Source organism: Podarcis tiliguerta (genome assembly GCF_965153285.1).
Source record: "Podarcis tiliguerta genome assembly, chromosome: 13".
NCBI lineage: Eukaryota > Metazoa > Chordata > Lepidosauria > Squamata > Lacertidae > Podarcis > Podarcis tiliguerta.
The window spans coordinates 32,431,423-32,447,842 of record NC_139546.1 but is presented as its reverse complement, the minus strand read 5'-3'; the positions used below and the strand labels follow the sequence as shown (position 1 = coordinate 32,447,842).

The 16,420-nt window shown below is 40.7% G+C and overlaps 1 protein-coding gene across 1 annotated transcript; it reads right to left on the bottom strand.

The window, feature by feature from the left end:
• Nucleotides 1-755: 755 nt before the first annotated feature.
• Nucleotides 756-6,925, bottom strand: LOC310662205 (vomeronasal type-2 receptor 26-like; the record flags this gene model as incomplete). The annotated part of the gene is made up of 4 exons (XM_083408974.1): nt 756-1,657; nt 3,857-3,983; nt 4,367-4,594; nt 6,089-6,925. The coding sequence occupies 4 exons, from the start codon at nt 6,923-6,925 to the stop codon at nt 756-758; spliced, it is 2,094 nt and encodes a 697-aa protein (XP_083265100.1).
• Nucleotides 6,926-16,420: the final 9,495 nt, after the last annotated feature.

Sequence of the window (16,420 nt, the reverse complement as noted above, 5' to 3'; positions counted from 1 at the left end):
TAAACTGTTGATTTCTGCTAATAAAAAGAGCTCCTGAAAAGCTAGCCGGCAGCTTGTGTGCTCCTGTGCAGCTCACATGCATTCAACTCCCATGTCGTCCTCCCTTATTTCTACAAAAAGCTGAAATCTCATTTTTCTGATGTTTGTTCTTTTTCTTCCTAGCTGTTCATGCCTTATTCTTTTGCCAGTTTGTAGGTATCATTGGGACGCGGGTGGCACTGTGGGTTAAACCACAGAGCCTAGGACTTGCCAATCAGAAGGTTGGCGGTTTGAATCCCCGCGACGGGGTGAGCTCCCGTTGCTCAGTCCCTGCTCCTGCCAACCTAGCAGTTCAAAAGCATGTCAAAGTGCAAGTAGATAAATAGGAAGGTAAACGGCATTTCCATATCTCACCCCACCCCCGGAAAGATTAGTTGCTTCCATCTAGAATTGAAAAATCCAAAGGTAGTTTTTAAGAAAGAATTTTCTTTGTGATTTTGTAGACTGAATTCATTATTCCAAGTGACTTAACTTTTGCAGATAAAAGAAGAAAGTGTGGACTAGGTAGGAATTAGTAGCTTTCATCTAGATTTGAAAGTTTTAACTGTAGTTTTTAAGGAAGGAGCTTTTCTGTGCTTTTGTAGTTTCCAAGTGATTTTTTTCCAGCCAAGGAGAATTGGACAACAGTGAAATGTTCTACTGTATATACACAAAGAAAGATACACACACTCCCTTTTGATGAGCAAAGGACAGTTTTGCTTTCATTCTTTCATTCTTTAGCTTTTCTTTCTTATTAGCTGCTCCCTGTTGTTCAGCTGAGGCCTGAACACAATAATATAACATTTAGGGGAAAAGATGCAACCCAGCAGTCCAGCACCAGAGGCTAAGATAGAGAAGATCTCCACAGCAACCATGTATTTTCCCTTGGTGCTCAGGTAGGATGGAATAAAGGATAGCCAAACACTGCAAAAGACCAACATGCTGAAACTGATGAACTTGGCTTCATTGAAACTGTCAGGTAATTTCCTGGCCAGGAAAGCGACAATGAAACTAAAAATTGCCAGGAAGCCCATATAGCTCAAAACAACATAAAACATCATCACAGACCCTTCATTGCATTCTAGTATAATTTCTTTAGCCACTGAGTAACTGTCTACATCTGGAAATGGGGGAAAGGTTGCTAGCCACACAATACAGATCCCTGCCTGGACAAAGGAGCAGCAAAGGACAATGGTGTTGGCCAGTTCCTTCCCCACCCATCTCCTCATCTTGGATCCAGGTTTGGTGGCCATGAAAGCCAGAACCACAGTGATGGTTTTTGCCAATACACAAGAAACAGCCACTGAGAAGATGATACCGAAGGTTGTTTGTCGAAAGAAGCATGTCACGTTCTCAGGCTGGCCCAGGAAGAGCAGTGCACAAAGGAAGCAGAGCAGGAGAGAAATGAGGAGAGTGTAGGTGAGGTTCCTGTTGTTTGCAATGACTATGGGAGTGTCATGGTGCTTGACAAATGTACCCAGCACCAGAGCTGTAATCAGAGAAAATGAAAGCGAAAAGCAGACTAAACAGATGCCCAAAGGTTCTTCATAAGACAAGAAGCTTATATCCTTGGGAATACATGCATCTCGGTTCTTGCTTGGATAGTCTTTGTCTGAGCATTTATCACAGTCATTCATATCTGGGGAAAAAGAAAGAATGGTACGGTCCCAAGCTCAGTCATAATTCATCAATCACATCAACATGCTTCATTTTTTTTTGTTCACTCAGAATATAAGGATCTCTTCAAACCAGAAAATATATTCTGTGCTCTCTGATCCTATGTAGTTGTCGTAGATGGTGGCCTAATTCGTAGGGAGATCTACATGCTGCAGCATCTTGTGCTCTAAAGGCATCCTTGTGTTATTATTTGGGGCATGTTGAATTTTTCATCTTTCATAAGCCGAAATCAAGGCTGCATAAAAGCTGTAACATGACTTGTGAATTCAGGAGATATTTTAGTTAAGTTAATATTCCCATAGTAAAATGTTTGTAAAAATACATAAATATATAAATTAATTAAAATGACTTTCAAGTACTTGCAGTTATATTATATATTAATATTATATACAGAATTTATTTAATTTTGTTATTATTTAGCATTACCTGACATTTTCAGAAGGTGAAATCCTTTGATTTTCCTAAAGCATTTTATCTGCTTTTTATTCGAATGTAGACTTACATAGCTAATTGTTGTTCAGTCACAAAGATGATAGCAGATATGAGTTCCTAACACATGGAAACTTATCTTTATTAATGAAACTTGCTAAAATTAAGTTTCATTCCCTATGATGACATAGGGTAATGTGCTATTATATTGAATTTGGAGCTCTTGCATAAGAAAGTCCCACCTCAAAAAGCACAGACATTTTACAATAAGGAATGTGATTTGGACTTACACTAGAACATTTAAGATTTACATTTGCTTGATGCAACCTTTTGTAATATTCCCACAAATTAAGCAGAATGAATTCACAATGAACAGCTGATTTATTGTGGACCCACTCACCATGACCCCTCCTGAGGGAGCAAGGCCAAGCCTGTGAAGGTGAAATGACTGGACAGGACAATCGTCTGGGTTTTAATTTTAGCCACAACTTTATTGATTCCAGATGTAGGTTGGACTTTGCTTAGGCAATGGGCTTATATCCCACACAGTCTCCCAGGTTGGTGAAGAAACATCTATGGGCCATCTGCTACATGACTTGGTTTTGGACATAGACTTCCAACTAGAACAGGGGTCTGCAACCCGCGGCTCCGGAGCCGCATGTGGCTCTTTTACACCTTTGCCGCGGCTCTGGGGTGGATACTAGTGAGGGGAGGAGGCGCATTGTGCGCCCCAACACTCCCCACTGTGGCGGGCGCTGTACTGGCTGTGACGTTGCATGGGGGCGGTGCGTGTGTTAGTCACGCACCATCCCGACGTCACCTTCCCACCCGCCCGCCACATTGTAAGGGGCATGTACGCTGGTCACTGTTTTGAAGGGGAGTGAAGAACACACACACACACACACACACACACACACACAAAAGGTAACTTGTTAATTTAACATTTATTTCTATGAGGAGGAGTAATTCTGAGGGGTCAAACAAAGAAATAATAAAAAAGTGACAAAAAAGTTATTCTTATAATGACGAGTTTTGCGGCGCCCAGTTTTTTTTCCTTCGGAAACGGGTCCAAGTGGCTCTTTTTGTCTTAAAGGTTGCAGACCCCTGAACTAGACCACTCTAACAGGGTACACTGTTATCACACAGTTCTGAGGTGGGGTGTGTGCATCACTTCACCCACCGTAGAATGTTAGACTAGAAGGAGTCCACCCAATGCGTTCCCTGCCAAAGATGTGACTATTGCTATGGGGAAGGCAAAAACAACAAAAGGGGCCAAACTGTTTAGAGTCAAATTCCTTCCTGGTTCTGAATACAGGAATCATTACTGAACTAGAGCAAAGCCAATAAACACAGTGCGTTAGGAAGAAAAAAGATTAACAAAGAACAAACCCACAGCATCAGTGAATAGGGAGGGCAGGAAGAGTGGTTCTTCAGCCAACTACAGTCCCTGAGGACTAACAGTTTACAGCCCCACCCACTCCGTACGACCAGGTGGCTGGAACTGAATGACCAGATGGTGGGAAAGCCCGACAATCCAGAGTGGCAGCCAGGGAGCTCCCTGATACGTGGCCGCTTGACCCCAGCAATGCTCTCTAGAGATGTGGGCCTGTCACAATAAGCCACAACAGCTGCCCACTCCCTGACTGCTTAATAGGACATTCTCTAACAAACGCCCTGTAAACATCCACGGGAGTTCTGCATCTGTATCCAAATTTCCGCATTTTTCTCTTACCTTCCTGGTTTGAAATCTTTCCCTCTGGGCATGGGATGCAATCATAGCAGCAAAATGGTTCTCCTTCCTTCACTTTCTTCCTTGACCCTGCGTGACAATTCTCAGTACAGACAGAAAGAGGCCGAACCTAACCAGTAAATGAAGGAGAAACATGAGAATAATGAGTCTGGAACCGGCCAGGTTCTGGAGACCTTCCCTATGTTGCTAAATTGTCACAATATTTCAGTAAGCCATAGATCAGCTCTGCAGAGAGTAATTCATCATCGTCTGTATTAAAACAATGAATACATAGGAGATATTATACATAATTTACCAGATTGCACCATATTACACCCCTTTAGCATTGAAAATGTGTGCAATTATATCCTGGAGAAATACATGAGTTTACATCCAGTAAAATAAAATGAGTATTTTGTAAGTTTTTCTGATTCTCAATTGAATTTAATCTTTGACATCAATTGCTCACTCAAGAATGAATCTCGTTTGAATTAGCTAACAATGTGACTCTACCTGGTTAAACCATCCATGCCATGTTATGGCATCTTCATGAAGGGTGAGGGCAAGATCTGGAGAAGTCTCAGGATTCATCCTCCCAACTTTTACCCTATGAAAGGACTGGTTGGAGGAAATAACCCAGTTGATAACATCCAAGCTAGATATTACCTCCCAGTTCTGATTGAAGGACACTGTGTCTCCAGCACTGTTGTTAAATGAGACACCTCTCAGAAAATGATGGAGCTAGAATGAAAAGAGAGAAGGCAAGCATTTAGAAGAGGGTGGATCTGAATGCTTCAAAAAGATATCTAGGGTAGAGAGGGGAGCAACCCTGCCTGCAACATACATGTAGCCTATTTGGGGCTCACATATGGCTGGCAGTGTTCCCTATAATCCACTCCCCATTAGCAATGCATGTAGGCTTAGTTGTGTGTGTCTTGGAATCCTCTTGGTTTTAACTGGGGAGGAGGAGTGGGGGAGGTGTGTGGCTTCAGCCCCAAACGGTCCATGTTCAGTATTGAAGGCTTCAGGTAGAGAAAGAAGTGTTAATGCTTCACAACCTTTCATCCCGAACCAAATTCTTACCAAATGTTCTGCATGCCACATTTTGGCTTATAGTGTAGCCAGCGAAAGGCTTTCTGAAAGACTAATCGTATTTCAAATGGTTGGCTTTCTAATAGTGAATGAGATTGTAGTTGTAATTGGGCTGATATTGAGAAAAGAAATGAATAGGTGTGTGAACAACCTCGGATTAAATAAACATATCTCTGTGTATTTTGTGCATGGAGAGTGTGTTGTTGTTTAGTCGTTTAGTTGTGTCCGACTCGTCGTGACCCCATGGACCGGAGCACGCCAGGCACTCCTGTCTTCCCTTGTAATACAAGGGTGAAGGTGTACTGGGCCAGCAGGTATATCTAGGCATCTGTGAAGCACAATATTGAAGGAAGATACATTCATCCATTAGGACTGAGGGAGTGCAAACACAGATGCTACAAAAATAAGCAGAATTGCCAGTATACAGTATATATTGTGCATACAGAACAAGGAGCCTTGTGCAAAATCTGAAATACTCAAAATCAAGTGTCTGTGTTTTCCATACTGTTACAGAATAATGCAGTTGCATTTCTGGAAAGTATTTGTAAAATGTCGGGTTGGGGTCTCCCCCACACAAACACAACACGACTCCAGCTGTTAATTATTTCAGATTTATTGCTCCATGAACAGCTCTGGTTAGAGCTCAGCTAATTCAGTCCTCACTGGAACTTCCAGGTGCTGAGACTGATCGCCACCCCTTTCTGCCACAACAGGAAAGCCCCCACTGTTTCTTTTCCCCCTTCCCCCACTCTCAGCAAACTTTGCTCGCCTACGAGTTTTGGGAGATTTTGCTTTCCTTATCACCACTGCTTCGGTGTCATTATCAGAATTTGCTGGCTGCCTATTTCCACACTGTCCTTCTTTGTGCACAAAGGTCAGATCACTGCTGCTCGCAGCTTCTTTCCTCTCTCTCTGGAATTCCTCACTGCCTCCTCCTTGTCTCTCTGTGTCTGCTCTTTTGCTGCCTCTCAGAGAGGGACTTATTCTGACATAAAATTACGTTTTTAGACTGTGAGGAAAGCAGGGTGGTACATTGAATAAGGGGCCAGGGAAGACAGGAAAGAAGAAAAAATTGTTAGCAGTTAGTGACGTTAAAAACCCAATATTTAGCCTCTTGCAACTTAAGGATTTATTGCCCCTTACCTGCCAAAACCGCTGCTTCTGAAGCTTCTCTCTCCTTCCATCCACCATTCCTGGGTAACTGAGTCCTCGTAAGAACATGGCATGCAATGCATGGGCAACACCGTGGACAGCATTGTAGATGCTATAGCTTAGACCTTGCACTGTCATTTCAAAGAGAGATGCAGGAAGCTTCTCTAAATTCTCCATTCCTGTGCAGATATCCCCCATCACATCATCCAGAATGTGATGTGGGGATACACAGCCAAAGGCCTGTTGCCAGAAATCCCAAATGAAATCATCACCTTCTGCATGGAAAGGGTTTCTGCCCTCAACATATTGATGAAATCCAGGTATATCATTGGAGTGAATTTTGAAGGTTATAGCACCATTGAATATAGTTGCATCCCAATCCTGTTGAAAGGCCAATGATATGAACTCAAATTGGGCTGTAAATATCCATACTTTACCTTTTGCATTTGTTTTCGTACTCCCAAGCATTGATAGATATGGAAGCCATCTCAAAAATATAGTGGTAGAAGCTTCTCCATAGACCACCACAACATTGGCTTTGCTACCCATCACTCTATCATGTATTTTTGCCCCCTGTTGCATCAGGGTGAGTCCTTCAGCGAGAAAACTAAATTTGGGGATTGTTTCTAGAAAGGCAAAACAAATACCTCTGTTTGAAAAGAGTGGGCGCACCTTTTGTATAAATCTTTCTCCATTGTCATTGTCAACCACAGCGACCCCAATCCACGTCCACCTGAAATGCAGAAGCAAAGAAAGAATCCCTGCAAACTGGTGGCCTTCTTGGGGGGCCATCTGGTAGAAGGGAAGTCCCGGAGTTTTATCATTCATCACTGGAGCCAGGCCATATATGAGCTAAAGAGAGGTGTGTTGGAAAGAGAGAAAAAACACCATCCATTTACCGATATAGCAGTGTTATGCATGGTGAAATGCAGTTGACATGTGCATCTGAACATCCATATAAATAGTGTCTCCTTAGCATCAGAGTATCTCAACAGTACTATCTGAGTCACCAATGATGAAATTGCAAACCCAGCAGAATCTTCAGTAAATTCTCCCTCAAGATTGTGGTGTATTTATATACATTCAACTTCATATGCTAAGTTCTTTCTTGACTTAAGCATTTATTCATTTACTAAGTCAAGAAAGAACTTAGCTTATGAAGTTGAATGTATGTAAATACACCAAAATCTTGAGGGAGAATTTCCTGAAGAAAGAAATTAAATATTGTAGCTTAATCTAAGAAGAAATGTAACATGTGGACTTGAACGTTTATAAATATATCAAAACCGTGAGAGAAAATGAAGAAGCCTGAGACTCTTCAGGGGCGAAACAGGTGACAAACACCGGCACCCTGTCTCAGTCTTGTGTGTAACATCACCGACACTTCGTTTGATCAAACTTACCTCTGTTGATATCTACAGGAGCCTGGCTAAAGGAACTTTAAAGACCGAATCTTCCTTTTGGACACAATTTGAATGAGTTTTCTGTTTGTGGCTTCTGTAGTAGATCTTGTACATAGCTCCCTCAATTTTTGGATTATTAATATAAGATTTAGAGCGTTTTGTGTGCCGCTTATGTGCTGCTTATTTTATACTGGTCTACTATGAGAATTGGCAGCATAGGTTCATTTCTTCAGTAGTTATGAGATCACAGCTAAACAACCAGAAGGAAGGGAGCAGCTGGCCAATACATCAGTCAAGAGTGGAGGGGAGCCCCCTCCCTTCCCCCGAGCTCGGAGGGCCAAGTGTGTCAGAGAACAAAGGAGACGGGGGGACGGACGATGACGACGACTTCCTTTTGGTGCACTTCTTACTGTGGAAGTGAGGAGGAGTAAGAGTAGGCAAATGATATCCTTGCAAAGGGTTGCCTGTGTGTGCTTGTAATATAATTCTGCAATAAAAGGACTATAAATCTAGCAAATGCTTGTTACTTATTATCGGGGAGCCGCAGGAAGGGAGAGCGGAACTACCGTAACATTATAGGTTTCTTTGTTTTTCAGTTGTGAATGAACTGTTCTCAGTGTGCATAAAACACGTAAAGGAAAGAAAGAAAAGAATAATTGATCTGATTATTCTCAATGCACTCATTTCTGTTTCTAATAAAAGCTGGAAGAAATAAAGAAAAAGTATGACTGCATTACTGAATTTTCATATTTCACTCAGAAGCAGGCATAGGTGTCCTACCTGTGGAATCTTATAAATATCCAAGATAGTTGCGACATGAAGGGAGACCTGGGAGTCGAGACTACCAATGACAGCTGTCAGATTATTCTGTGTATCACATATATAGTTGGGGAGAAATTTCTCCAGTGTAGATAAAAGTAGCATTGTGGCATGATATGTCTTAATTGCATTGATATAGCTGTCATAGATGTGGAAGCCCAAGGTGAGATTTGGTAAGATGTGAGGGTTTTCATTGATCTCCTTGACAGCAAACGCCAAGGCCAGGATGTGCTGGTAAGCCTTAGGCACCACTCTGGAACAAGAGTTACATTCCTGATCAGAAGAGTATCTCAGAGTTCCAACAATATTTATAGGTACAGAATGTAAGGCTGAAATCGCATGCATTGTTACATTGGAATAAGCTGTCCCCCCCCCCCCCCAATATACCCACTACGACAGTGGGGATTTCTTTCTCTTCTGCTTTTTGCTGAAAGACAACAATGCTCTGAATCTATTTACAGTAATCACATTTAGATCCTATCTATTCTGAGGCATTCTTTAGCTCAAATCTTTAGATTTAGGCAGTCTTTAGCATAAGAACTACACAATGCCAACTCCAGAACACACCATATGCTATACATTCTCAGTGAGATTCCTTTTTAAAGACACTTTGTCAAAATGCACAGAATAAAGGGGCTATTTCAAGCACAAGACTATGCATTTAAATCAGTACATTATTTACTACAGTACAGTTTTTACCACCAAGCAAGGTAGCATAAATAAAATTATTAGGCAGCACAACTTTCTGCTCAGCCCACAGAAGCACATTATTACTGCGTTGGGGGAGGAAATTGACTGACTTGATAGAAAATAAGGTGGCCTCATAATTTTGCTGGGAAGCCTCATGTGTGAGGAGAGAAAATTAATATGGTACAGTGTTTAGGGCATTGGATTAGAATAAGGTTACCAGATTTTTTTCAATGAATCTGGGGACACTTTTCAACTTCAATGGATTTTGTATGGGGACTGATTTGTAAATCCGTAAATCCGGAGACTGTCCCCGGGAAATGGGGACATCTGGTAACCTTAGACTAGAAAGGGAATGACTAGTGTCCAATCCTTGCTCAGCCTTCAAACCATGGGGTAATCAGTCTCTCAAAGGCCATATTCAAACCACACTTCTATAGCAATATGATACCACTTTAAACAGGCTTGGCTTCCACAAAAAATCATGGAAGCTGCTGTTTGTTAAGGTTAGTGAGAGCAATTTCTCAGTCAATTTGTCTTATGAGGTCTCCTACCTACTGTGAGGATGGTCTATGATAACTGCTGAACAACAAAATGAGTGGTGCCAGAATAGAAACAGAAAAGGGGGCACAAGATGAGTAAAAAACAAGGAGGAATGTGGCGCAATAAAGTAGTGAGAAAGAACCAAAAGGAAGAGAACAAAGATTGTGTGCTTAAACAAATAAATCCTTCCTACACACACACACACACACACACACACAGAGAGAGAGAGAGAGAGAGAGAGAGAGAGAGAGAGACCTCTTGCATTTCCCTTTGGAGATTCCTCTGGTTGTGTGATCTTCTTCTGCAGAGATATTTCTTTTAACTAAATGGAAATATTAAATGAAAATAAAAACAGACACAAAACTAGTTCCTACACAAGCTCTTCAGGCAATGCAGATAGGGGCTCTTCAGTGAAAGTTGCTGAACTGAAAATAAAGGCATCAGGAGAAGCTATGCTACCAATAATGAAATCTCCTGGAGGCACACAAGGCACCATCCAACCATCTTAGGGACTCTATTCAAGATTTGTTCAGGGTTTACTGCTCAACCTTTTCTTCTCACAAAGATATCTCACAAGGCAACAGGGGTTTAGGATCAGAGTTATCCTTCTCCTACATGAGTGAGCTTCCCAAGTTGACAGGCCCCATGTACTTCTCACTTCTCTCTACCGCATGTGCAGAAACTGCCTTCTTGACCGTTGGACCCACTATTGGTTTCATCTGCTCAATCCACTGGAGCCTGTCTTCACATGCAGACAGAGATAGATCTTATTTAATTTGAAGGAAGGTATTCTCAAGTACGTGTGTATAGGGTTGCAGCCCCAGCAAGTGTTCTTAGGCTGCTGTTCTAGGACTGACCACTCCAGCGACATAATAAATAGAAGGGGGAACAAAACATTCTTACACAATCTCTTCAGATAATTCTGGTGGGGCTTGTTCAGTGAAGGTTCCTGGATTGGAGACAAAGCCACCATGAGAAGCAATGCCACCAATGATAAAATCTCCTGACTGATGGTACTTATGAAGTGGCTTATGTATATACTGAATCCTGCAGTTTGCTATGTGGACCTGACATGTCTTTTGAGTAAATAGTGCTAGTTGCAAGACAACAAAAACTGCTGTCTTCCATACAAGGACACATCTAACTTTTATCCACATATTCATGTAATCCCTTCTACAGCACTGTCAATACATTAAAACTGGCTAACCTGAAAAGTAGTTTAATTTCACGAGAGGCTATATTTATAACATTTCCCACAAACTTTGCTTTGAGTTTTTACATTGGCCACTGAAATTGCACCATGGATTTGAGAAGCATCAGAATTAATTATAGTCCTTTTGACTATAGGAAGGTGATTATTAAGTTAAAATGCTGAGTTCCCTGTAGGATTGCTGGAGAATAGTCAGAACTGTCATCTTAAATTCCCCTTGGTTATATAATATAGGAGCCGTAGTGCAGAGAGGAATTTTGAAGTTGTAGCCAAAGGAGATTCCAAAGTGTAAAGTGGTATATGTAGCAAGTTGGTATAAGGGCATGGCAACCTGGGTTCACAGCTCTGGTCACTGAGATCCAGCACCGAGGGCCTTCTGGTGGTTCCCTCATTGCGAAAGTGAGGTTACAGGGAATCAGACAGAGACCCTTCTTGGTAGTGGCGCCCACCCTGTGGAACACCCTCCCACCAGATGTCAAGGAAATAAGCATCTATCCTATTTTTAAAAGATATCTGAAGGCAGCCCTGCTTAGGGAAGTTTTTAATATTTAATGCTGTATTGCTTTTAACACTCGATTGGGAGCCGCCAATCTCAGCCAGATAGGTGGGGTATAAATAATAAATTATTATTATTATTATTATTATTATTATTATTAGGCGTGACAGCAATTCTGTGTATAGTAGTTATTTGAGAGAGAGCTTCATTGACCTCTGAAATTCTCTCCTCTTTCACCCTCATTAAAAGGTTCTTTAATTCCTCCTCACTTTCTGCCCTCAAGGTTGTGTCATCTGCATATCTGAGGTTGTTGATATTTCTTCCGGCGATCTTAATTCCGGCTTGGGATTCATCCAGCCCAGCCTTTCGCATGATGAATTCTGCATATAAGTTAAATAAGCAGGGAGACAATATGCAGCATTGCCGTACTCCTTCCCCAATTTTGAACCAATCAGTTGTTCCATATCCAGTTCTAACTGTAGCTTCTTGTCCCACATAGAGATTTCTCAGGAGACAGATGAGGTGATCAGGCACTCCCATTTCTTTAAGAACTTGCCTAGTTTGCTGTGGTCGACACAGTCAAAGGCTTTTGCATAGTCAATGAAGCAGATATCTTTCTGGAACTCTCTAGCTTTCTCCATAATCCAGCACATGTTTGCAATTTGGTCTCTGGTTCCTCTGCCCCTTCGAAATCCAGCTTGCACTTCTGGGAGTCTCGGTCCACATGCTGCTTAAGCCTGCCTTGTAGAATTTTAAGCATAACCTTGCTAGCGTGTGAAATGAGTGCAATTGTGCGGTAGTTGGAGCATTCTTTGGCACTGCCCTTCTTTGGGATTGGGATGTAGACTGATCTTCTCCAATCCTCTGGCCACTGCTGAGTTTTCCAAATTTGTTGGCATATTGAGTGTAGCACCTTAACAGCATCATCTTTTAAAAATAGGATGAGTAAAAACTGATACTTCTTGAAATAAAAATTGCCCGGTCAAAAAATATAGTTCAAAAGCTTTACTAACAGAACTTACTCCAAAACAAACTTAAAACAATAAAGTTAGATGCATAACATTATGTCCTGACCCCAACTGAGACAAAAACATCATAGAAATATGAATATCTCCATGCAGAGCTGAAATCAAAGCTCTGCCTCTCCAAATACCTTGCATTTAAGCCTTAGGCTGTCTTTCTTGGAGAGACTCAAGAGATGCTGTTGACATACTCCATCTAGTGAACACTCTTTGCTCCTGACTCCAGTGCTTCTCCACTCATACTTCTGGCTACTAGGACAGTTTTGCTGATTGCTGAACCCCACCGGTGCAACCTTTTCCAGCCTCCTTCCTTTGATCTTCACCAGCATAGTGTAACTATGACACAGGTGGAAAGTAGCTTAATACTGAAGCATCAGCTATCCACTTTCCCAACAGCTTTCATTGGTCTTTGCCAGACTATATAACCTATATCAGCTGAGAAACTAGTGTCTTTTGTATAAAATGTTTCTGCTGATGGCTGCTGCAGGCCTTGCTGATCCTGATCCTTTTGTAAAATTGATTTATATTGTTTGATGTGTGACAAATATAGCTTTGCTCATGGTAAAACTTTAAGTGTATTTATTTATGTATCAAACCCTTGGTTCAATGGTTAAAGCAGTCCCTTAGATCATTCCAGAAACAGCTACCAATACAGAGCTCCTCCTCTGTATTCAGCTCACTGAATATTTAGGATTCAGCACGGAATCTGAGTCTATTAGTTTTGATCAATGTATCTCCTTACTGAAGCAAATATAATTCACAGTTACAGAAGAGGGGAAAATGTTAGTCAATCGCATGTACAAAAAAGTAGCAACTCTCTTTTGAAGAGGAAAAAATGATGGTACCTATTTAAGATTGATTATACCTTCCCAGTTAACAGAGAGGTATATCTATTTCCGTTCAAAGCAAAACTACCATTTTACAGCATATCTGTATCTGTTTTGTAGCCCTTAAAGTTTATTCTTTTTGAGGAGAAGGGGAAAAGTAAAAGAGATTGGCTTTCTTCTCTGGAGTCTTGCATTTTTTAAAAAAATGTATTCATTTAAACAAAAATATTTATTTCAGTGACACAAGAAGAAGAAAGAAAGAAAAACAATAGAACTGAATGTAAAGGAAATTTAAAAATACAAAGAAAATTTGTTGAAAATAATAATAATTACTGGAGTTGAGGGTAGTAAAAATGCTTTATTTATAAATATCAGGAAATGGTCCTCGAGGTCTTATGATATTCTCACTTAAAAGTAACTAAGCATTCCAAATTGCAGCCTATTTCAAAGGAAGCATTTGAACACCATTATAATGATAAGCATATTTTTAATTGCCCACATTCCCCCCAAACATTTTTGTTTGTTTGTCCTGTATTATACCTTCATTGCTGAGTTATTTATTCCGCAGTAGCTTTGGACCGGATTAGATGATACGATACATCATTATTTAGTTCCTCTCATCATTTCCATATTCTCATGATAACCATACTGGTGGGTATCAATAACAACATAATCAATTATTTATCCAAACTATATTTGGCCCACCTCTTACCCCTAGTAATGCTAATGAAGGAACTGGTATCAGTGCTGGTTTGGTAATTAAATTAATTTCTAGGAAAACAAACTCCCCAAAGTGGAAATATGTGACTTTATGGGGTGTTTTTTTTAATAAAAAAAACACCTGCATTTAGGGGACAGATTGGAGTTCATGGATGGTAGAATTACCATGGTATAATATCACCTAAGGAGTATCTTAAAAATAGGGGGGAAATAGATGAATCTTTGCTGAATTAATTTCGTAGGCACCTTGTTCCATATTATTTCCCATTTATGAGGTAAATATTAGAACACAAATTTATAGGAAATCTTGTGTAATTGGTGTGTTGATCATATATTAAGAACTGGGTTTTATTTTTGTAGATAAAAGAAGAAAGTGTGGACTGGGTAGGAATTCGTTGTTTTCATCTAGATTTGAAAGTTGCAACGGTAGTTTTTAAGGAAGGGATTTTCTGTGCTTTTTTGGATTCCAAGTGAATTTTTTCCAGCCAATGAGAATGAGACAACAGTGAAATGTGTATAAGCCTTTATATGTATGCACAAATATTTGATGTATATACAGAGAGAAAAATGCACAAACACCCTTTTAATTAGAAAAGGACAGTCTTTTTTTCTTTCTTTAGTTTTTCTTCCTCATAAGCTGCTCCCTGTTGTTCAGATGAGGCCTGAATACAATAATATAACATTTTGGGGAAAAGATGCAACCCAGCAGTCCAGCACCAGAGGCTAAGATAGAGAAGATCTCCACAGCAACCATGTATTTTCCCTTGGTGCTCAGGTAGGAGGGAATAAAGGATAGCCAAACACTGCAAAAGACCAACATGCTGAAACTGATGAACTTGGCTTCATTGAAGCTGTCAGGCAATTTCCTGGCCAGGAAAGCTACAATGAAACTAATAAATGCCAGGAAGCCCATATAGCTCAGAACAACATAAAACATCATCACAGACCCCTCATTGCATTCTAGTATAATTTCTTTAGCCACTGAGTAACTGTCTACATCTGGAAATGGGGGAAAGGTTGCTAGCCACACAATACAGATCCCTGCCTGGACAAAGGAGCAGCAAAGGACAATGGTGCTGGCCAGTTCCTTCCCCACCCATCTCCTCATCCGGGATCCAGGTTTGGTGGCCATGAAAGCCAGGACCACAGTGATGGTTTTTGCCAATACACACGAAACAGCCACTGAGAAGATGATGCCAAAAGCGGTTTGTCGGAGGAGACATGTCAGCTTCTTTGGTTGGCCCAGGAAGAGCAGTGCACAAAGGAAGCAGAGCAGGAGAGAAATGAGGAGAGTGTAGGTGAGGTTCCTGTTGTTTGCAATGACTATGGGAGTGTCATGGTGCTTGACAAATGTACCCAGCACCAGAGCTGTGATCAGAGAAAATGAAAGCAAAAAGCAGACTAAACTGATGCCCAAAGGTTCTTCATAAGACAAGAAGCTTATATCCTTGGGAATACATGCATCTTGGTTGTTGCTTGGATAGTCTTTGTCTGAGCATTTATCACAGTCATTCATATCTGGGGAAAAAGAAATAATGGTACAGTCCCCAGCTCATACATAATCTATCAATCACATCAACATGCTTCATTTTTTTTTGTTCACTCAAAATATAAGTCAGAACATACATTCTGCACTTTGTGATCCTATGTAATTGTGGTAGTTGGTGGCCTAATTGGTACAGAGCTAAATGGTACCACATCTTGTGCTCTAAGAGCATCAATGTTGTATTATATAGTGTGCTGATTTCCAAATATGAGTGGTGCTCAAAATTTGGAGTATGACTTCGAAAGTTAAAAGATGTTTTGGTTAAGATACAGTGGTTCCTCGGGTTACATATGCTTCAGGTTACCTACGCTTCAGGTTACAGACACCACTAACCCAGAAATAGTACCTGGGTTAAGAACTTTGCTTCAGGATGAGAACAGAAATCACGCGGCGGTGGCGCAGCAGCGGCAGTGGGAGGCCCCATTAGCTAAAGTGGTGCTTCAGGTTAAGAACAGTTTCAGGTTAAGAACGGACCTCTGGAATGAATTAAGTACATAACCAGAGGTACCACTGTACAGTTTTGCATGGTAAGTAAAATATGTGTAAAGATGCATGAAGTCATTAAAAGTGACTGACAATTACTTCCAGTTATATTATGTATTAATATTATATTTTTTATTATTATTTAGCTTTACCTGACATTTTGAGAAGGTAAAATTAAACTTCTTTAAACTTATTTTTACTGAAGAAATTCACAAAAATTAAATTTCATTGTGTAAGATGACATGCTCCAAGGTGCTATAGCAGATATGAACAGAAAGGCATGCTAAATGCAGCCCATATTTGTAAAAGAGCAATGATACCTGGTGAGGCAGAAACTTAGGCAAAATAAACCCTGTACTGAATGATTGTGAAGTGGGGGAGATCTCAAGGGAACGGATGATGTACTGAAGGAATATGTATGGTTACTGAATATATATGGTGCATCCAGACTGCCAGTATTTGGCTGTGGGATTAAATCACATATGTGCAAATTCATGTTCTGCCATTAAAGTAGATTTGGAGCTCTTGTCCAAGAAGCCCCCACCTCAAAAAGCACAGACTTTTTAC